The sequence below is a fragment of the Larus michahellis genome, chromosome 11, assembly GCF_964199755.1.
Source record: "Larus michahellis chromosome 11, bLarMic1.1, whole genome shotgun sequence".
Lineage (NCBI taxonomy): Eukaryota > Metazoa > Chordata > Aves > Charadriiformes > Laridae > Larus > Larus michahellis.
In genome coordinates, this window is record NC_133906.1 from 9943987 (window position 1) to 9964838 (window position 20852).

Below are 20852 nucleotides of genomic sequence, written 5' to 3' on the forward strand. Positions count from 1 at the left end.
AGTACCAGTTATTTCAATGGTTTTTCTTTTATGAATTAGCATCTTGATTACTTGGGCTAGGAGACCAGAGCAAGCTGGGGCTGCCACGCACCGGGGCAAAAACACAGGATGCAAGAACAGCCCCAAGTGCCTCCCCCACTGCCCCCTGTACCTGAAGGTCCGTCTGCTTGCAGGTGATCGTGACCGGCAGCACGAAGATCCCGAGCTGGACCGGCTCCGTGGACAGTAATGCAAACTGGTCCTGGAAAGGGGGTTTCTCCGCAGGCACAGCTTGGTGTCGCCATGTTCCTCCTCCTCCTCTTCCTCCTCTTCCTCCTCCTCCACGGGGGAGCCGCTCTCACTGCAGCTGTCTTCAAAGACAGTGTCGTACTCAGGGGTCTTGCAGAAGACCATGTCCTCGTCATCGAGGGCACTGTCCAGAAAGCCAAAGTGCTTTGTTAAGCTGGCTCTGATCTCCTGGTCTCTCAGATGCTTGACGCCGTCCTTCCACAGCATCTCGCCACCCGCCTCCTTCCCACTGAGGTCCAGCCCCTGGTAGTGGGCGGCTGGGACCCTCCTCTTGTGCTCCATCTCCACCTGGCTCGGGGGATCCCACGACTTGAGCACCTTCCTCTGCAGGGCAGCCTCGGGCTTCAGCACCTGGCAGTAGTCGTGGTCCCCGAAGGAGCGGGAGAATGGCCGCTTGAGCAGGCCCTGCTGCTCGGGGAGCGCGGGGCGCCCGGCGGCTCGGCTCAGGTGGGCGAAGAGCTCTGTCCTCTCGGGGTGCTTCTTGGGGGCTTTCTGGGAGGCTGCTGCATCCCCTGTGCCCCTGGGGCTGGGGGCTGTCCCGTCCTCTTTCCCTGGCTCCTGAGGGATGTCTGGCTTGTACAGGTCCTCCTCGGCAGGCTTGTATGGCGGAGTGGTGGGCGGCGTGAGACCTGAACCCCCCCCGAACAAAGGGCAGGAGTCAGCTCGGCCCCCCCACCATCCTGCCCCGTCCCACCCCAGCGTTGCAAGGGAGGGAGGCTGCTCAGACCCTGCAGCTTCATCCATCCAGTGGCACTTGGGGGAAAAAGGATGCCTGATCCCAGAAGGGACCAGAGGACTCTCCCCCTCCTGGCTAATGCAGGGGCCCCCTGAACTGTCCCCCCATCACAAACGCGTCCCCCCAGCACCAGCATCTCTGAAAGATGCAGCTTGGGAGCTGCTTCCAGTGCTGGGATGTGGAGGCAGCACATGGGAAGTCCCCTGCATTTGCGGTGCAAAGCAGGGCTCCCTGGATGGGGAATGACTGGTTATTAGGAAAAATTTCTTCACGGAAAGGGTTGTCAAGCATTGGAACAGGCTGCCCAGGGAAGTGGTTGAGTCGCCATCCCTGGAGGTATTTAAAAGATGTAGATGTAGTGCTGAGGGACATGGCTTAGTGGTAACTTGGCAGTGCTGGGTAAATGATTGGGCTTGATGGTCTTAAAGGTCTCTTCCAGCCAAAACGATTCTATGATTCTATGAACACGGCCGCTTGGCTGCGCTTGGCTGGAGCTGGGAACTCCAGGCTGAATCTAAGGTAAATTTGCCCCCTCCCAGGGAGGATTTTTGCAAAATTAAAAAATTAAAAGCCTGTCCTACCTGCCGTCCCACACAGCTCCACGGTCAGCATCGGCTCAAAGTTTCTCTTCCCAAAGGTTGGGTCACTGGAGAAGAGGAGAAAATAAGGAGAGAGAAGGTGTTTAGGTGAACCACAGTCCCCCCAAAACCAAAAAGCAGCTGAGAAAACGCAGCCTACAAGCGAGCCCTCCCACTGTGGCTGGTGCCTGATGGAGTTACCCCCATGGAGGGGTACGAGGGGCAGCGGGGCGAGCAGCGTGCCCTCCCCTCCCGGCACGTTGCCCCTGGCACACAGAAATGCCTTGCCCTCGGCCCGGGGCTCTCTGAGCTCCTTGCACCTGAGCAAGGGCCGCGGCTCCCCACAGCCCCGTGCCCAGCAGCACGGCTCCGTCTGCTCTGCAAAAGCACCTTCTCTTGCTCCCAGCAGATCCATGCCCAGCCAGACAAACCAGCTAGCGCTTTCCAGCCCCAGCGCGGTTCATTTAGCCCCGTGCGCACTTACGTTTGTGCCAAGGACAGCGTGAGACACCTGGGTGTTTCTGAAAGGCAGGGAGAGAAGCAAGGTTACCAGAGGAGCTGTGCTCCTTCCAGCGCCCGCCGTGCTCCTGGGGGGAGCCGGGACCCCTCTGCCCACCCCAGCCTGGGGGACCATGGGCTTTGCCAGCCTGCAAGGCGGCAGCGGCTGCGGGAAGGCTAACACTGCCAGGGTTGAGCCATTTGTGCTCACCAAGCACTTGCAGATAGCTGCGATTTTGGGGCACCGGTGCAGCTGAACCCCAGTGCCCGGGCATGGGGAAGAGGGACCTGGAGGGATGGGGCAGCCCAGTCCCTGCTGGGTTAGTGTTACAACGACTCCTGCATCTTGTTATCAGGATGGGGAAACTGAGGCAGCAGGCCCTCCCCTGGATTGAAACAGCACCCCAAAACCAGAACAGGGCCCCAACTCCCCATGCATGGGACCCCACAGCCAGCTGGCATGTGGGTCAGGGCTCAGCTGTGCTTGGGGCTGCTCACAGCTTCACTGCCAGCTGGGTGCCCGGTGCCTCGCCAGCAGCGCTTGCCCGCAGCAGGGATGACATGGGCCGTGCGGGTGCCCTGGGAAGGGGTGAGCAGAGCCACAGCCCCCAGTCCCCCTCACCTGCTTGCTCCCGGAGGGCACAGCGATGGCTTTCAGCCCCGTCGCCCACCTCGCCGTCCCCCAGGGAGCCCAGGGAGAGGGGCTGGGGCTCTGCCAGCAGTGCTGAGCTCCCGCTGTCTCCCTCCTCCGTGCCCCCGACCTCCACTTCAGCTGCTGGCTCTTCTGCGGAAAAGCCCTCCAGCCCCGGGCACGCTGCAGGCTCCCTGCAGGCCAGGGCATCCCGGGGGCCACGGCTGTCCCCTACCTCCCGGGGGACGGAGGGCTCAGGGGGTGGCTCGTCAAGGAAGGAGAGCCAGTGGCCAAGCTCGGGGTTGAGTCTCTTGGACCGGCGGACGGCATAAAGGCTGCTCTCCTGCTTGCGGGCCACCTTCCCCGCAGCTGTGCCCAGGGCACCCGCATGCTTCCCAGCATCGTCCTCGAGGCCACACGGCTCCTGCGGTGCCTCTGCCTCGGCCCCAGGGCTCTGCCGCAGCTCGCTCTTCTCTGGTGCCATTTTGGCTCTGGATGTGCAGGTCCCACCAGTGTCCTCCCTGTCCTGGGCCAGTGGCACAGGGGAGTGGGAGCCAGGCGGCCGGGCCAGGGCGGCGTACACAGGCTTGCCCAGGCGGTATGGCTTGCTCACATCGCACAGCAGGTCCCGCGCCAGCAGCTCCTTCAGGATGGAGAAGGATGCTCCAGGCTTCTTGCAGCTCCCGGCCGCCTGCCAGGCACAGCCTGGCCGGCTCTGGGCACTGCCAGGGGGGCCCGGCTGCGCAGGACAGTCCGGTTTGGCTCTCTTGAAGGGGCTGCTGCAGGGCTGGGGCTTGACGTCGGTGGCATCCCGGGCAGGCAGCTTCCGTGGTGGCAGGCAGTAGGTGTGCATGTAGCGGATGAGCTCCACCATCGAGTGCATTTCCCCCTCGCAGGAGAATTGGCTGCTGGAGCCATCCTCCGCCGAGGACGGGGGGGTCACCAAGTCACCAGAGCTCAGCGAGTCCTCACTGGAGTCGCTGTCATCCTCGTGATGGACGCAGTTGCCTGGGGATGGGTGGTGGCGGCTGCTGGGGCACTCCTCGGGTGCCTGGGGGGCTTTGGTCTGGGGGCAGGGGCTGGCAGAGGTGAGGTGCCGGTGCAGCTCGGTGCAGCTGCGGCTCTGCGCCTGCGGGACACTTGCCCTCCTGTCCCGGGGACCCTCCACCTTTGGAGAAGAGAGAGGAGAAAGTCAGCCTTGAGCCCTGCAGCCATGACCTGACACAAGTACCAGGTGTGGGGGGAGAAGCCCCCTGGGCTAACAGAGCCACCCTGCATCCTCAAATTCCCGGGTCCTGGCCCACCAGCATACCAACCTGCCTGCAGGTCAGCCCCACTCCCCAGGGGCCTTCCACGGGGCACGCGGGGACGGCAGCCCAACTGCTGCCCCTCCAGCAGCCGGCATGCAATGGTGCTCCTTCTCCCCGGCAGGGATTTGCTGCTTTTCCCAGGCAATCTAATTTGCCAGGCCTAATGCACCACACAATTACCATTAGCCAAGTAGAAAAATCTTTGATGGCAACTTCTGCTGGGTTTCAGGAGATTAGCTTAAGTGACGGGGTCGGCTCTGCAGCGCGGCATGCGGCTCTCCCCAGCGTGGGCTGTGAGTCAGTGGGGAGAGGGGTGAGGGGGCAGCCAGGGAGCACGGGGGGCGGGGGCTTTCACAAACCAGTGCTCAGGGAAACCGGGAGAGGCCTGACCCCACTGGATCCAAATGAGATCGAAATGTTTCTCAGCCCAGCACGAAGCCCCGAGGTTTTGCTGAGCCTGGACTGCAGCAGGGACAGGAATGCCACGTGCTGCTCTGCCGGCGGTGACAGTCCCTGCCTGTCCCCAGCCCCTGGCCCCGCTCAGAGGCTGCCCACGCTCCCCAACACCATCCTTTGGTGTCCTCTTTTAGGATGGTTCCCGAGAGCTCAGTGCTGGGATGGGCTCGAGCTCTGCCTGCCGAGGAAGTACCTTTGTGCAGGGCCGTGTGGGTCGGGACTTGGGGGTCCCCGGGCGCCGGGCGCTCCCATCCCGCTGAGCCTCGCAGCTCGGAGGCACGTGCGATGGAGAGAGGAGCAACTTCTTCAGCTGCAAAGAGAAGCGGCAAGAAAAGGAGTCGGCATCGCAGCGAGGGCAGGAGAAAGCGCCGGCGGGGCCGCAGCCCCTCGGCTCGCGCCTGCGCTGGGCGCCTCCATTGCTGAGCATCCCGCCCAAAAATGGGTGAGGAAAAATAAAAAGGCAGGGAGGCATTTCCCACCTCCCCATGGCTGTGGTGGGTGGGCGCCCAGCCACGCACAGCCCCGAGGGGGGTCGGGGCTGTCTCCACAGCATTCACCCGTGCCCCCGGGGACCCCCAAGCAGGTTGGGGTGGTGGGAACATCCCAGGGGAATCCCCGCTCCCGTCAGACACACAGGAGCTGTCGTGCCATCCAAACTTCTCACTCCATCAATTCTGCCCTTAGGTGGCAGAGGCTTACACTGGCATGAGTGACGGGTTTGGACAGCTCGCTCGGGTCGCCGTGCAAGGCTCATTTAGCTGAAGCGTCCAGAGAGGGCCTCGACTCATTAATGAGCTTTCAAGGCGTTTTGCAGATGCAAGCCCCTGTGGGACACGCTGAGGCTCTTCCCCAACACGCTCTGTCAAGCTCAAGCCCACGGGCGGTGGGAGTGGGGTTTTCCCTGGGTTACCCACAGTGCCGCCACTTCTGATGGCAAGGTCAGCATAACAGTTTTCTTCCACTCAAAACCATTTTTGGTTGGGGAGGGGTGAAAAAAACCCAAACCCCACACCCGGCAACAACATTTCATATTCCACCCATGTCGCGCTAACAACCGAAGGCGACAACAGCTCAACAGCCAGACGACTGCGGGGGACTGCACGGAGGAGACAGATCTGGGGCTCCTGTGCTGGCCGGTGGGCATGGAGCCCTGGGGCGGGCACAGGGGGGGCTTAAGGGGTGATAGAAATAAGGGGTGCCCGGGTCAGGGTCTGCTGGGAAACATCAACTGGGGCACCCACAGCTTTAGGCGTGCAGCTCCTGTTGGCTGGAAGCAACCAGCACCTTTTCCCCGCCCCCCCCCTGCAACGTATACATCCTATATATACACATACATATTGTGTGTGATATATACCCCCCTGCGCAGGGCGTGGGCGGTGGAAATGCACGCTCTCACCACTGGATGTCACTCCTCCCGGCCACAGCCCCGGCTTTTGGGGACACCCCGGGGACAGGCTGGGGGTCCCTGGGGGGAACCTTGAGCCCCAGGAGGGAGCGGGCTGGCTGCCCCTGTCCCAGGGGTCCTCCCGGGGACGGCGGTTGGTTGCAGCAAATGCTGCCAGTTAGTGCAGGCCAGGAGGGGGAGCGGGGCTGGAGCCCTGGTATTGCAGGGAACCAAGAGGGATGCTCCAGTCACCAAATCTGTAGGGACTGGAGGCCACGCAGCCCCGGAGGGGGTCGTGGTAGAAGGCACGGGGGGGGTCAAACCCTCCCAATTGAATGCTGAGGGCAGGGGATGTCTGACACTCCGGCCAAGCCCCCTCTGTCCCTCCTGCGAGAGCAGTGGGGAGCTCAGCCCCGAGGCAGAGCCGGGCGGGAACAGCCACCGTTGCCCATGGGCACGGGGCTGGGATGCGCTAGGGAGACCCCCCGGGCAGCCCCACATCCGTGCGTCCTATTAAAAGCAGGTGTGGGTCTTGCCAAAGCAGCTCCCACCCCTTTGACACCCGCCCCCACCCCCTTCATATATATATTTGTATACACACAGCTTGTTCCCGTGAGGATGGTGATGGAGGTGACAGCAATGATGCAGAACATGTATACGTATACAATACAAGTATATGCTTTGGTATTGACGGTTAAAGAGAGTTTTAAGCCTAGAATGAAAAAATTCAGACCTTTGCTTCCTATCATACCCATGCAGCCGGCTTATCAGGGGCTCATCCAAATCCACCTTAAACAGTAGGAAGTGGGTTCTTACTAGAGACAGCTCATCAAACTCGGGGGCCGGGGGCGGCCCCCCCGTGACCGGGGCGGTGGGTTTGGGGGAGGGGGCAGGCGAGGTGTAGGCATGGTTGAGCGTGTCCCCCTCTTCCATAGTTCGGAAGGCAGCCAGGCCCATGTCATCTCCCTGTATATCATCCAATGTCTCGGTGAGGGCTGCCAGCAGCGCTTCGTTCTCGCTGTCTATTATCTGGAAGGAGCAGGCAGAGAAGAGAGGGGCAGTTAGGCTGGGCAGAGGGACCGGGGGATGCTGGGCAGGGGACAAGAGCGGACGGTGGTACCACACCAGCAACCACACTTCCCCGTGACACCGCAGGGGACCTGGGACAGTTTTTCCCCAACACAGCACCACGATGTGATGAGGAGCCCAGAGACCCGGCTGGAAAAGGAGCATCAGGCTGTCTCCCCCATGCCCCCAGTGGGAAAATAATGAATCAGAGCATCTTCTCTCCCCACAGTCACCTCCACCCCACCATCAGGCAAACAGGATCAGTGATTAAAAGGCTCCTTGGCCAAATCCTCCTGACTCTGGACTGGCTATCACAATGCTGCTGAGCGGGGCTGGGAGCAGCATCCAGCCAGCACAGGAGCCTGGGGAGGGGGCAGGCACAGCCCCCTGCCCTCTGCAAGTCTGGGGAGGCCTGAGAGGGCACGGCTGGTTATTCGCAGCTCTCCTGACGGGGAAGGCAAAGAAAATGTGGAGAGCCGTAAGCCCAGCTCGGGGCTGCCCAGTGGACAAGAGAGCACGGCCCCCCAGGGGAAGCTCAGCCTGGGCTGCACCGCTGGCCGGATGCCGCAGCCTGCAACAAGCAGTATGGGGTGTTGTTTTTTCATGAAAAGCCCCCAGATGCAGGCACCTCCAGCTCAACAGGGGCTCTCAGCCCTCATGCTTACAGCCGGCTGTGCCCAGCAATCTGAAAGGGACCCTATCGACAGAGCAAGGCCCCCAGAACGCAACACGAGATGGGCCTTGTATTACAGCTCCCCTCACCTATTTTTTTTTGGCAATCTGGGGATGCTGATGGGAGATTTGTGAATGTCTGGGGCTGTGCTGGGCCAGGCAGGGCCACGGGCTCCCCCTGCCTGCTGCCCTGACATGCTCCCCTTAGGCGCCTCTTTCCATCTGCGCTTCATCTCGGCTCGGCTCATCTCCAGCCCTCCCAGCGCCCTCCCAGTCCCACACAGCCCCACAGTCCCCTTCCAGTCTGGATATACACTGCAAAAGCCCAGAAGAGGATGCAGAAGCCGAGGAATGGCTGGAGCAAGCCAGGAGCTTGCTCCTTGTCCAACAAGAAGCAGGCTACCATCAGCTACAAAATTAGCACAGGGGTAAATTCAGGCTTGCCGGGAGGACTGTTGACTGCACACAGCCTCCCGTGTTTCTCTGATCTTGTTTGAAAATTAAATATCTTTTATTCCATGCCCTAACCTTGCTCGCAGTTACTAGAGCAGGCTCCAGGGAAAGGCAGCAGGATGCTCCATTTTTGGCTCCGTTTCTTTTCCTCCTGTTATTGGCACGAGACCGCTGTGCATACAAGTTCAGTGGGATACATTTCATCATACTCCGCTGCTCCTAATGGGCCTGTCTTTTGCATTTCTTTTCTGTTTATCTTTTCCCCAGGAAGTTCAGCGGAAAATATGCATCTCGTGATGAAGGTCCCTCAGCTGGACTGGACCATTTTCAAGCACAGCATCAGCATAGCACAAAAGCCAGAGGGTTGTTATTATGGCCAGGTTCAAAAATATTGGGGCTTTTTGCCCCCCACCCCTTGTTTAAATACAAATCCTTTTCCTCCCTCCCAAAATGTAACCCAGAGTTGGTGACTTGTGGGCACCAGTGGGTCACAGCCTCCTTGTCCAAGGGGGTAAGGGTGCTGCCTGGGTGCTGCTCAGGAGGGCACGGTGACCCCAGCCCCCAAGGATGAGGCACATCCAGGGCACAGCACGGGCTTTGGGAAAGGCGAGCAGGCTGCCCAGCCGGCTCCGCGCCTGGTCCCCAGGCAGCCTCCACAGCTCCCTGCCTCCAACCCGCCTGTGCTGCGCTCACAGCCCTGCCCTGGCACCACAGCTCCGAGAGATGCTCAGCTCTTCTGCAAGGAGAGGCAAAAACAGTGCCGAGGGACAAGGACCAGCCCTGCCTGTGCCTGGGAGCATCCTCTGCCCTGGCACTGCTTTGCACCACGCGGTCCCGGGTGCTGGCACAGCGATGGGTCCACCCCAGCACAAAGGCGAGGAAAGAAACCAGCTGCCGGAGGTACCCCAGCCCCAAATACAGGGAGGATGCCAGAGCTGGAGAGACGGGGGAAGGGGATGCTTTCTGCTCCTGGGAAATTAATATACCTGCCCCGTTCCACAGCCCTGAGACCCCCACACTGCCGCCCCCGCACACCCTGCCATCCCGGGAATCGAATGGGACATGCTGCACACCAGCTGTAACTCCCTGCTAATGATATATCACAGGAGGGTTGGCTCAGCAGCCCTCCTCTGCTCATCCACCTCCTCATTAGCCTTACTCCACTTGCTCCATTTAGAGCCGGCATGCAAATTAATGGAGCACTAATCAGCTGGGGAGGGACTATTAATAGTTGTGTGTGTTCCCTCCTTCCTCCCTCCTTCTCCCTCTCCTCTTCCCTTCCCATCTCCATCCTCGGGTCCCCTGTGCCAGGGGGATGGGGGTACCTGGAAGAGCTCGGAGTCGTCGGTGCTGTACTGGCTGGAGTCGGTCTCCGAGTGCTCCCCGCACCATTGCAGCTCGCTGAAGCAGCCGGCCGAGTCGAAGTCACTGGCATCCAGCTGGGACAAATCAATCTCAGGGAAGTCAGAGTAGAGGTGCTCCTCGCCGGACACCTCATACTGCGGAGAGAAGAGAAAGGCGGTGAGCCCGCCGCCATGGCAGAGGGGCCGGCAACAACCTGTGGAGACAGCCGGTCTCCCCGTGTACTGTCACCTCCACTTGAGCCCATTCCTCAGACCCCCTTTCGAATAAGCTCTGGCGAGCAGCTGTAGAGCAGTTATGTGGCAGTGCAGAGTGCGGAGAGCACCCCGTCACTGCGCTTGTTGCAAATCAGTTTGCACAGCCTGGCACTCGCACTGCTGGTTACTGAAAGCCACCCGGCAACTGCCACCATAGCCCCCTTCTTGCACCCTGCACTGAGGCAGGTGTCAAAACAGCAGCATCTGCATTGGAAGTGCCTCGTCTCCTATGGTGAGCAGAAGTTCAGGGCACAGCGCAGCCACTCAGACCGTGGCAAAGCAGCTGCTGGTGCTCTTAGGGGAAACTGAAGCCATTCCTGCCTTTGGTGCCCTACGGGTGACATCCAGCGTTATCCAGCTGCCCTGGGGATCAGCAATAACAGAGGGAGCCAAGAGACTTGGGCACACACGAGACAGCAATGCACGGGGCCAGGCTCCGATGGGCGGCCTCACGCCCGGTCACCATGGCTGCTCTGCACCCTGTCCCCGTCCCTGCCACATGGCACTGAACTGCTCGGGGACAGTCCCTCTGGGGATGCTGCACATCCCAAGGCACCACCAAGGCAATACAGACCCTGGTCCCCGCATGGCACATGCAGGATGAGAAAAATGTCATGGAAACGAATCGATGTCTGGGTGCACAGGGGGTGATGTGAGCTCTAGGTACCGAGCTAAAAAATTCCATTTAAGCCCAGAAAGGAGCTGGGACCTTCCCAGCTGGTGCTTGGCCACAAAGCCCTGAGGATGCATCCAGCAGGGGCAGGAGCGAGGGCTGGCACCAGCACGGCTCTGCCTGCGCTGCCGCTCGCTGCCTGCACCGAGCCCTGGGGTCCCGCTTGGCTTTGCCCCCGACGTCCAGGTTCAAACGCGGAGGGGAAAGGTCTGGTGCGACTCCTGCCGGTATTGGCTGCCCGGGGGGAGTTTTCTGGTCATGAGGGAAGCAAGTTTTATTTACAGAGCAAACGGATTTTGGAGCAAGCAAACATCCGAACACGTGAGAGAGGCTGCAGGGGCAGGAGAACATGGGGCCTCCCCTCCTGAAGCACCCTGGAAGGGTCTCCTCTGACACGAAAAAGGATTCCAAATGGAGCTGCAGGAATGGAAAGGGCAGCATTTCTCTCTTTCTCTTCTCTGTTTTTTTTTGTTGTTTTTTTTTTTTTAATGGGGACTATCTGGGAGAATTGATTGTGTTCCCGTAGGCTGAGCAGCCTGTGTGCCGTGCTCCCCGCCGTGTTTAGTACACTCTGAGCCACACCAAAGGACACTCCTGTGCACGCACCCACACCAATTTTGCATTTCTCACCCGCTTTCCACACCGTCCCATCCCAGGGCTGGTGGAAGAAAGGGCGACCAGTTTGGAGAACGCAGGAAGGGTACGGGAGAGTGGCTTCACGTCCCCATAGTGAGCCAGTGCCATGTCCTGGCAACAGACTGCCAGCCCGGCCGTGCCCATGGCCACAGCAGGGCTGGGGGCTGTGGGGGGCTGCAGGGGGCTGCTGAAGCTGCCTCAGCCCTACCAGCGCAGGCAAAGCACTGCAAGGGTCTGGGGATGCTCTCCCCAGCATCCTCCCTCTGCCCTGCCGCCGGAGGGAGGTGTATCAGGTGGACATCCACCAGCGTGGTGCCACCAAGTATATCGGGCAGAAAAAAAGTCTGCGCAAACCCCTGAATGGCTCTGGGATCCGGATACTTCTCATGGCCCCCCCAGGCTGGGGCTTTTCAAACCTACCCTGCAAAAACCTTTGCTCTCCGTGTGGTCAAAGTGCATGTAGCAGGTCAAGGGTCCATGTCCTCGTCACTGCCAGCTCTGGGGGACACGGATGTTACCTTTCCCCCAGCTCTCCTGTCCCCTCTGCTCAGAGGCATCCTGGGCTGCTCTGGGATCAGATGTCCTTTGGCCTTTCAGATCTGTCCCTTACCTGCTGTGGCTTGTCCCTGCTTTCCTGCCACCGCTCTTGCGCCTGCTCCAGAAAAAGTCTTGCAACAACTTTGGCTCCCCCTTCTCCCCAAATCTTCCCATGGGAACACAGGCAGAGGCTTTTATTTTTAGAAAAGCCATACGTACATATATATATGTGTGTCTCTGTGTGTGCGTGTGTGCGTTCAATTAAAAATAGCAAAGCAGTCAAATTCTCCTGCTCCTTTTGATATGCCACAAGGGAAAAGATCCTGGTGCTGAGATCATAAGGAGCAGCTGACACCAGTGCTCGGGATGTCTTTTGATCAACTCCACAGATGTGACATGTCCCCATTGGCAACAGGGCTGGGTAAAAATAAACTCCTGCAATCTAACGCTGCTGAGCTGCCCTCTCTGGGCACCCTGGAGGCAGGAGTGCCCCGGCACTGCCGCGCTGAGTGCTGCCATCCCGAGGCAGTGGTTGGCAGAGGATGCTCCCAGGTTCCCAGCCAGCAAAGGTCAGGAGTGCCCGAAAACTCAGCTCTGCCTGCGTCGGTCCCTCTCCTCCTCGGAAAAAGTGGGGAGAGCCTTTGCTCAGCGCGGGTGCCCACATGGGCACCGGCCAGGGCATCCCAGCGTGAAGCTGCGGTTCCAGCCAGCCCCCTCTGTGAGAAATGGTCATTGAAGCGCCCCCGCCACCCAGGAACTGAGCCTCTGGAGAGAATCCGTCACTTCAAGCCCGGCTAGCCCAGCACTGAGCGCTGAGAGCAGAGCCCCTCTGGGCTGGCCACAGGGGTGGGGGAGGACCCAGCTGCTGCCCGGGTAGGGGGTGGCAGCGGTGATGGGGATGCTGCCTGCGGGCACTGGACCTCATCTGCTCTGACTTTCCCTTTTCCCACCCTTTGCATTTCCTGCTGCCTTGGGAGAGGAGTGAACTTTTGTTCTAATTTTACTCGGGAGTTTGTAGGAAGATCAGCCATGGGTTCTTGGTGTGCAGCCAGCAAACACCCATGGAGACATGCTCAAAAATTCGGAGGCATCCTCCAGCCCAGACACCTGGCCCGTGCGCACTGCAGCGTGGCTGCGACCAGAAAGCTGCCGGCAGCTCCTTGAGACGTGTCTGACGAATCCCTGCTCGAGGGAAGAGGGATGCCCAGGCAGCTATGTGGGTGCCCCCAAGCCACAGACCTACATCCTTTGGGGGAGCAGGAGCCCAAGCCTGGGCATCCCCCCCGGCAGCAGGAGCATGGGCAGCTGCACCTGAAAGCCACGACGAAAAGGTGGAGGGTGTCTGGGGGAACAGCCTCCATTCGGAGACATCCTCCTCGGCTTTCTTTAAAGCGTGAACCAACTCTGACCTCAGCCCTAGCAGAAACGCAATCGCAATTATAGGACAAAGAGGCAGCTGATATGCACGTGCGTGTTGCAAGGAGCTTCGCCCCTGCAGAGGCTTTGCTTGCTGGGAGGACAGAGCATTAACGTTTTCATTCATTCACTGCTGAGCTCGGACAGCCCTTCCCTGCTGCGAGGGGTTTAGAACTTCAATTGTGGGAGCAGGGGTTGACCCCGGAGGCCAGTGGTGACGCTTGCGCTGAGGGTTTGTGCCCATTTCGTGCCCCTGCTGAGGCTGGACGTATCCGTCAGCAGCCGTGCTGTGTGTGCCCAGGGACAGCCAGGAGAGCAGGAGGGCTCTGCCAGGGCTGCACCACCTGCTGCCAGCCCCACCATCCATGTCCACCACGGCGGAGCTGGCAATAGCAAGAAAGTGCAAGGGACAGTCTCCAAACCATCAGTCAAGGACATCCAGAGGTCGCCTCACCAACTCTCCTGTCCCGAGGAGCCTCGGCTGCACCTAAACATTTCCAGACAAGTACCAGCAGGGCCTCTCCCTACGTACTGCGGGTGAGGAGGGGCCAGCCACCCCCCCAGCCTGTGCTATGCCTTCTTCTGGAAACCCCATGCGAGCACGCCAGTCTGAGAGCTTCTGGTGGCTCCTTGGTCAGCAGCCCTTAGTCTCGAGGGGCTGCAAATGGAAGAGCTCCTAGGTGCTCTGGGGACTGCACCCACCAGTGCACCTGCTACTCCAACTTTCCGACCTTTTGCAAAGCCCCTGATCTTTGACCTTCCTGGCTGACATGCCGGAGGGAAGAGATGCCATCCAGAGGGACCTTGACAGGCTGGAGAGGTGGGCCCATGCCTACCTAATGAAGTTCAACAAGACCAAGTGCAAGGTCCTCCATCTGGGTCAGCGCAATCCCAAGCACTGATATAGGCTGGGCAGTGACTGGCTTGAGAGCAGCCCTGAAGAAAAGGACTTGGAGATGCTGGTGGACAAGAGGCTCAACATCAGCCACCAGTGCGCACTAGCAGCCCAGAAAGCCAATCGTATCCTCAGCTGCATCGGGAGAAGCGTGGCCAGCAGGTCGAGGGAGGTGATTCTCCCCCTCTACTCCACTCTCATGAGACTCCACCTGGAGTACTGCGTCCAATTCTGGAGCCCCTACTACAAGAGAGATATGAACGTGCTGGAATGTGTCCAGAGAAGGGCCACGAGGATGATCAGAGGGCTGGAGCACCTCTCCAATGAGGACAGACTGAGAGAGTTGGGGTTGTTCAGCCTGGAGAAACGAAGGCTCCGAGGAGACCTTATAGTGGCCTACCAGTATCGTAAGGGGGCCTACAAGAAAGCTGGTGAGGGACTTTTTAGGATGTCTGGTAATGGTAGGACTAGAGGGAATGGACTAAAACTAGAGATGGGTCGATTCAGACTGGACGTTAGGAAGAAGTTCTTCCCCATGAGGGTGGTGAGACACTGGAACAGGTTGCCCAGAGAAGTGGTGGAAGCCCCATCCCTGGAAGTTTTTAAGGCCAGCCTGGACGGGGCTCTGAGCAACCTGATCTAGTGGGAGGTGTCCCTGCCCAGGGCAGGGGGGTTGGAACTAGATGATCTTCAAGGTCCCTTCCAACCCTAACAATTCTATGATCCTATGACTGTGGCAAGGCGGAGCAGGACGAGCAGCTGGCATGGGGCTTAGCTCCATCTCCCTGCCCGATTGTGAGGGTGGCCGATGAGAGCAGCCATCTCCATTGTCCCTAGCAGCTTCCAGGCTGGACCTGCAGCAGAGAGGCGGCAGCCACTGGCTGGAGCCACATTCAAGGATGCCCTGCGGAGCACAGCTCAGTGCTGGCTCCCGATGTCATGGGGATGGCAAGTCTGACATTTCCCCTTTCAGGTCTTTCTCCTGCTTTGGAGAAGCATTAGCTCCGGTGCGGGAGCATGTGAGCTCTTACCTCTGCAGAGACATGAGGTTCCTGTCCAAACCCAGCTCTAGTTCAAATATTGGATCAATGAGACAGGAAATATTTTCCTCTTTGTCGGTGTCAACTTGGGCTCCTCAGACTAAACCCCCCGCTCAGTGGGGCTGGGGAGGCTGCTGGGGCTGGGCTTTGGCTACTGGGGGCCAGCAAGCCCACCGAGAGCAGACCTTGTCTCCACGCGTGTGCAGGCAGCTTGCCCGGGGAGCAGGCAGCGCCACGGCCCTGAGAACAGGCACCTGCCCCCCAGAGCTCAGCAGCCTTCAGGCAAATGCCGATGCTTTGGGCAAGCCTGCAAAAGAAGCAAAGGGGTGATGCCGCCTCCGGACATGACCTTGGAGGAACCACAGCCCTGCTGCTGCCAGGCAATAGCAACCTAAACCAGAGGAAGCAAGAGAGCTCAGCTGGCCATTGCCCGCGGTGGTCAACTGGCTCAGAAGGGCTGGGGACGGAGCAGTGACCGTGACAAAGAGACCTGCAGGTCCTCTCCACTGTCACACCCCCGACAACAGCGCCGGTAGAAATTTCCCTTATCTGCAAAACCCCTGGATCCAGCCCCTTGAAGTTGTGGCCAAGTATTTAGCAGCGAGGCTCCGAGCGTGCCGGCTGACGGCACCCATTGTATTGTGCTCGTGCTTAGCGAGGCTGCAAAAGTTCCAGCTTCTGAAGTCCGCCGGCGCGAAACCGCCGCTGGACGGCTGCAGCGCCTTCCCAGCAACTTAATCCTGTTTAAGCCTGGGAGGCCAGATTTACATTGCCGCCTGCATACACGGCCCCAGGATGCTTTGCAATTGCCTTGTCATTCACATGCCACTTTGCTGTCCAGAAAAAAGGAAGGAACGTGGCAGCTCCTCAGAGGGACCGAAGGAACTGGCCAGAAACAGGCAGCCCATCCCCTTGCCGAGGAGCCCAGGCGGTGACTCAGCCCCGCACGGAGCCTCCTCCCTCCCCACAGCCGAGTGCCTACCCAAAACATTAAGGGATAAATATACATCCATCCACAAGCGCTGGAGACAGAGCCCCAAATTAGCCAGTAGCATTTAGGCTGGGACCCAAACAAGCAGAAGGTGAGAAATGCCGGGAACATGAAGTGCCGGCTCCTGCCAGCCCTCCCTCGGCGGCACAGGCAGCGCCGGCTCCCGGTGCCCACGATCGTGGCCAGCCAGGGAGTTTCCCCCTCCTCACCCGGGGCTTGTCTCTAAAAAGGAAAGAAAATCCTTGGGCAGGGGTTTTGGAGAGAGCCGTCTGGGCTTATCAGGGAAATCCGTAATTACAGACTGCTTGAAACGGGATTACAGCCATGCAGGGAGACGGGCACCGCGCGGCTGTTTCACCGGGATGAACTCTTCCCCGGGCAGGCGGTGGCGGGCTGGCTGCTGTGGTGGTGGGCACGGCTGCCCGCCCCACCACCTGCTTTGGGCAAGTGGGAGCCCACAAGGGCAGGCATGGGTGTCCGCAGACCCCCAGCACCCACCGCAACCCGCACTGGGGCCAAACCCAGCCCCATCTGCCTCTGGGGTGCACCCTGCTGTTCCCCGTGGCTCCCCCCCAGGGGACACGGTCCCCATGCGGACAGGCCACCAGCACCCCGGGGAAGCAAAGCTGGGTGCTGCCAGCCCCTTATCATCCCTACGGATGTTCCAGCTCCCTCCCAGCCCAGAGGGACCTGTGTGGGGCGGGCAGCCACCCTCTGGTGCCAGGGAGGAGGGCAGAGGTGGAGATGGAGGAGAGAACTATAAATAAGTGTAAATACAGCAAGGAGGCACCTGGCCAGAGCTGTGAAGGTCACCGGAGCATGTGCCAGCAGATAAGCAACCCCCCTCCCCACTGGCATTTGACAAAATGTCACTGTGAATGAGGGAGAGGCGGTGTCAGGTTGTGCCTTGACCCGGCCGCCCCTTGCCACCCCCCGATATTTATAGCCCGAGAGCCCCAAAGCGGAGGGCGAGCGGTCCCTCCTCGGAAGGCAGCGAAGGCAGCAGGGACCCTGCCTGCAAACACACGGAGGTGACACAGCAGAAGGAGGCACACACGGAGTGCAGAGGCAGGGCTGGGCAGCAGCAGGCTGAGGCTCCTCAATTTTGGGGGAAAAAAGGAGCAGAGAAACCTCCCAGGTTCCTGGGTCTGCACAGAGGCGTGCAACACCTTGCCGTCCTGCACAGAGCAGGGCGTTTTCACCACTCTGTCATTTTTTTAGTTTGTACTAATCTGTTTTAACAATTCAGCCCAGCCGGCAAGAGGAAAAAACAGCACTAGCATTGAAAGCCCAGGCAAAATAAACAGCGGGTTGATCCTTTCTTCCACTCAGGCTGCTCAAAACCAACTGCTGCTGTGGCACGTGGGACCCACCGCAGCAGTGCTGGGCCCCACGATGGCCACCTGGCACTGCCACGCGCGGAGCAGCCGCCCTCCCAACACAGCCCCTGGAGTGCCCCGGCGCCATGCGCCCATCCCAGCTCCATGTACCCATCCCAGCACCACCCACCCATCCCAGCTCCATGTACCCATCCCAGCACCACCCACCCATCCCAGCTCCACCCACCCATCCCAGCTCCATGTACCCATCCCAGCACCATCCACCCGTCCCAGCACCATGCACCCATTCCAGCACCATCCACCTGTCCCAGCACCATGCACCCGTCCCAGTGCCATGCATCCATCCCAGTGCCATGCACTCATCCCAGTGCCATCCACCTATTCCAGCGCCATGCACCCATCCCAGCACCATGCACCCATCCCAGCCATGCACCCATTTCAGCGCCATGCACCCATTCCAGTGCCATGCACCCATCCCAGTGCCATGCACTCATCCCAGTGCCATCCACCTATTCCAGCGCCATGCACCCATCCCAGCACCATGCACCCATCCCAGCCATGCACCCATTTCAGCGCCATGCACCCATTCCAGTGCCATGCACCCATCCCAGTGCCATGCACTCATCCCAGTGCCATCCACCTATTCCAGCGCCATGCACCCATCCCAGCACCATGCACCCATCCCAGCCATGCACCCATTTCAGCGCCATGCACCCATTCCAGTGCCATGCACCCATCCCAGTGCCATCCACCTATTCCAGCGCCATGCACCCATCCCAGCACCATGCACCCATCCCAGCCATGCACCCATTTCAGCGCCATGCACCCATCCCAGCGTCACCGGCAGGGTGCTGGGTGCCAGGCTCCGAGCCACAGCCTGAGCGTGAACGCGGTCTCGCTCGCTGACTTTTGTCTTACATTAGAAGGGTGTAATTAAGATCAACCATGAGATGCCAGTAATAGGAAATATTAAACATTAACTGCAAACAATAAACATGAACTTGCCAGGATATCTTTGATATGGAGAAAAGATCTAAGAAATTGCACTAAACTATCCCTGAGTCACAGGATAGAAAAAAGGAGCCTGAGATACTGGTAATAATGCCCTGAATAAACAACACTTTGCTAGAACACTTCAAACAAAGGTGTGTCGGGTTTAGGAAGAAGGGCAGCAGCAAAGTATATCACAGGTTACAGAGCTGCATGTTCATACTATACCCGGCAGCCGTTTATTTGGGCGCCAAATTACAGAGCCCACTTTATTTCTGCCCGAGACCCAGGACAGGCCAGTCCAGGTCTGCAGGACCCCACAGCCCCGCACAGAGCCCAGAGCACCTTCCCGGCACCCTCCGGCACCGCCGAGCACTCGGCAAGGGCAGAAAAGGAGACCCGATGGTTGTTTTGCCCCGTGCAAGCTGAGGAGGCAGCAGGTAGACGCAGGGAGGAACGGGCTGTTCCCAAAGAGGGACGCTCCTCTCTCAACACCGGCTAATGGAAACAGCACCTGCCGACTGCGGCTGCTGCCAAGCACCGTGCCGTGACGGCTGCGGCTGCTGCCATGTCCCCGGGATACGGTCTGCCAGGCAAAGGGCTGTGCAGGCAGTGCCAGCACGCTCGGGCACACACAGCATGCTGGTAAGAGTGTCTCCCATCGCAAGGGAAGTGTGACAGTTTTATCCTGCACCCCTCGAGCCAGACAGCAGCACCCCATGTCAACCCTGCCAGCAGCCAGCCCGGCAAACGCCACCCACCACCTGCTGATCCCAGCGCTCCCAAACATGTACGTGCCAGCGGCTGCTGCCAGCCTTGTCCCAGTCACTGACGGGTGCTGCTGCAGGCAGCGGGGCTGGCACTGCTCGGTGGCATCAGCCAGGCAGGGCACGGGCCTGGTCCTGAACCCTGGTTGTGGTTTCTAAGAAATTCCTTGTTATCTGCCCCAAAACCAAAGGCAGAACCAACAGACAGCAACCGGCATGTGCTGAGCCGGGTACAAGAACACAGTGGGAATGGAAATGTCCCCTCATCTCGGGAGGTCTCCAGCCCTGCCGTGCGATCCCCTGGCCGTGGGGAGAGAGGCACGGGCAGGAGCAGGCTGGTGCTGCCCTCCATGACGACACTCACAGCCTCACCACAGCATTTCTCCATCGAGGCAGCACAGTCTGCGCGGGGCAAGGACGGAGCAAGAGCTGGCACAAGTCCTGCCACATCCAGAGGCTCTGCACAGAGGATGCCCAGCAGGAGAAGGAGCAGTGGGCACCATGGCTGAGACCAGCGGGGTGCCAAGACCCCAAAACTCTGGGGACTGCTTCCACCCACAGACCCAGCGCTGTGGCCCCACAAGGCAGGGTAGGGAGCCCTGGGAGCTGGGGCGCCCCCCAGCTCCAGCCAGGCTGGTGGCACAGGGGGGCCAGGCTGCGCCGTGGGAGGGGGCAAGTGCCTGACTCACAGAGGAGCTGACTATTAGCCAGCTCCGCCGGTCACAAAAATTCCCCACCATGGCAACTCCCTCCTTTTGAAAGGAAAAAATGAGGGGGTGATTATTTTCAGACCTTCCTCTTCTGATGTCCTGGCAGCCAGCATCCACATGATGGCTTGTGGGCAGAGAGGTGGCTACCCTGGGGCTGGGGTGGCTGCAGGAGCCAGAGGAGGAGCAGCCCTGCCCCTGCCCTGCTCCAGCCACTGGCTCTTTTGGAGGTTTGGTCACCAGCCCACGGGCTGACGAGGCTCCACGAGGCCCTTACTGTCCAGAGCGTGTTGCAAAGGTCCTCCCGTGGCACAGCCCTTCCCAGCTAACACCAGTTCAGCTCTGTGGGCACCATTCACCCTGGCACCGGCAGCTCTTCACCCCTCTCAGCTGGCTGTAAGAGCAAAGAGGAGCCAGGAGGCAGCGAGGAGCCGTCCCTCCAGCTCCGAGTGAAGTTGAACCTGCAGCAGTACGAGGAGGGAAGCAGAGCCACTGCCCGCAGGGACCATGGCAGACATCACTGTGTCATGCCACGTCAGGATCCTGCTCCAGCTCCAGAGCTGCCCAGGCTGCCCAGCCTCAGCCATGCGCCCTTCCCGCAGCCACAGCCTCGGGATCTTCCGTGCTGTTGTGCTTGGAAAGCTCCCTTTGCCTTTGCCAGGAGCCATAGCCGCAACCCGTGGTCCCGGGAATCCCTGAACCACTCCCAGAGGCTGGCACAGGCAACGTGGGGAAGCTGGGAGGCTTTCGGGGTCCATGGGCAGGCGGCAGGGAGCGAGCGTGCCAGTGGGGCAGGCTGTCACTCGCACCAGAGCCACTAGTCCTGTGGTGCCACCAGCTCTGGGGTTGGTGTCCTGAGGCTGTGAAACGCCAGGGGAGGGGAGGCCAGCTCAGCATGAACGATCATCACTGAAATATCCTCCTCCCCTGGCTCGGGACACCAAACACAGGGCTTTCTGGGTGGCAGCTAGCGGGAGGCAGCAGCTCGGCACGCGCTCGGCAGGGGGATGTAATTCCCGGCGCGTTCTGGTGCTGCGTGTCAGCAGATCCACGTCTGTGAAACGGGAGCCGAGGTTAAAGCCGGCCCAAATCCTGTCCCTTTAGATACACATCTGACGAGCGGGTGGAGAGAACCTGCTGACTGCCAGACCCCACAGCCTGCTGTTA

General features: G+C 59.9%; 1 protein-coding gene across 1 annotated transcript in view; it reads right to left on the reverse strand.

Annotated features, from left to right (window-relative positions):
• PPARGC1B (PPARG coactivator 1 beta) overlaps positions 1-20852 on the reverse strand; it is a 53327-nt gene that overhangs the window by 5969 nt on the left and 26506 nt on the right. Inside the window, exons 2-8 of the mRNA XM_074603808.1 lie at positions 9400-9573; positions 6698-6910; positions 4691-4807; positions 2723-3899; positions 2087-2123; positions 1606-1670; positions 152-917 (exon numbers count right to left, since the gene is read on the reverse strand). Coding sequence (XP_074459909.1) covers positions 152-917; positions 1606-1670; positions 2087-2123; positions 2723-3899; positions 4691-4807; positions 6698-6910; positions 9400-9573 — 2549 coding nt within the window. The remainder of the gene's footprint in view (positions 1-151; positions 918-1605; positions 1671-2086; positions 2124-2722; positions 3900-4690; positions 4808-6697; positions 6911-9399; positions 9574-20852) is intronic.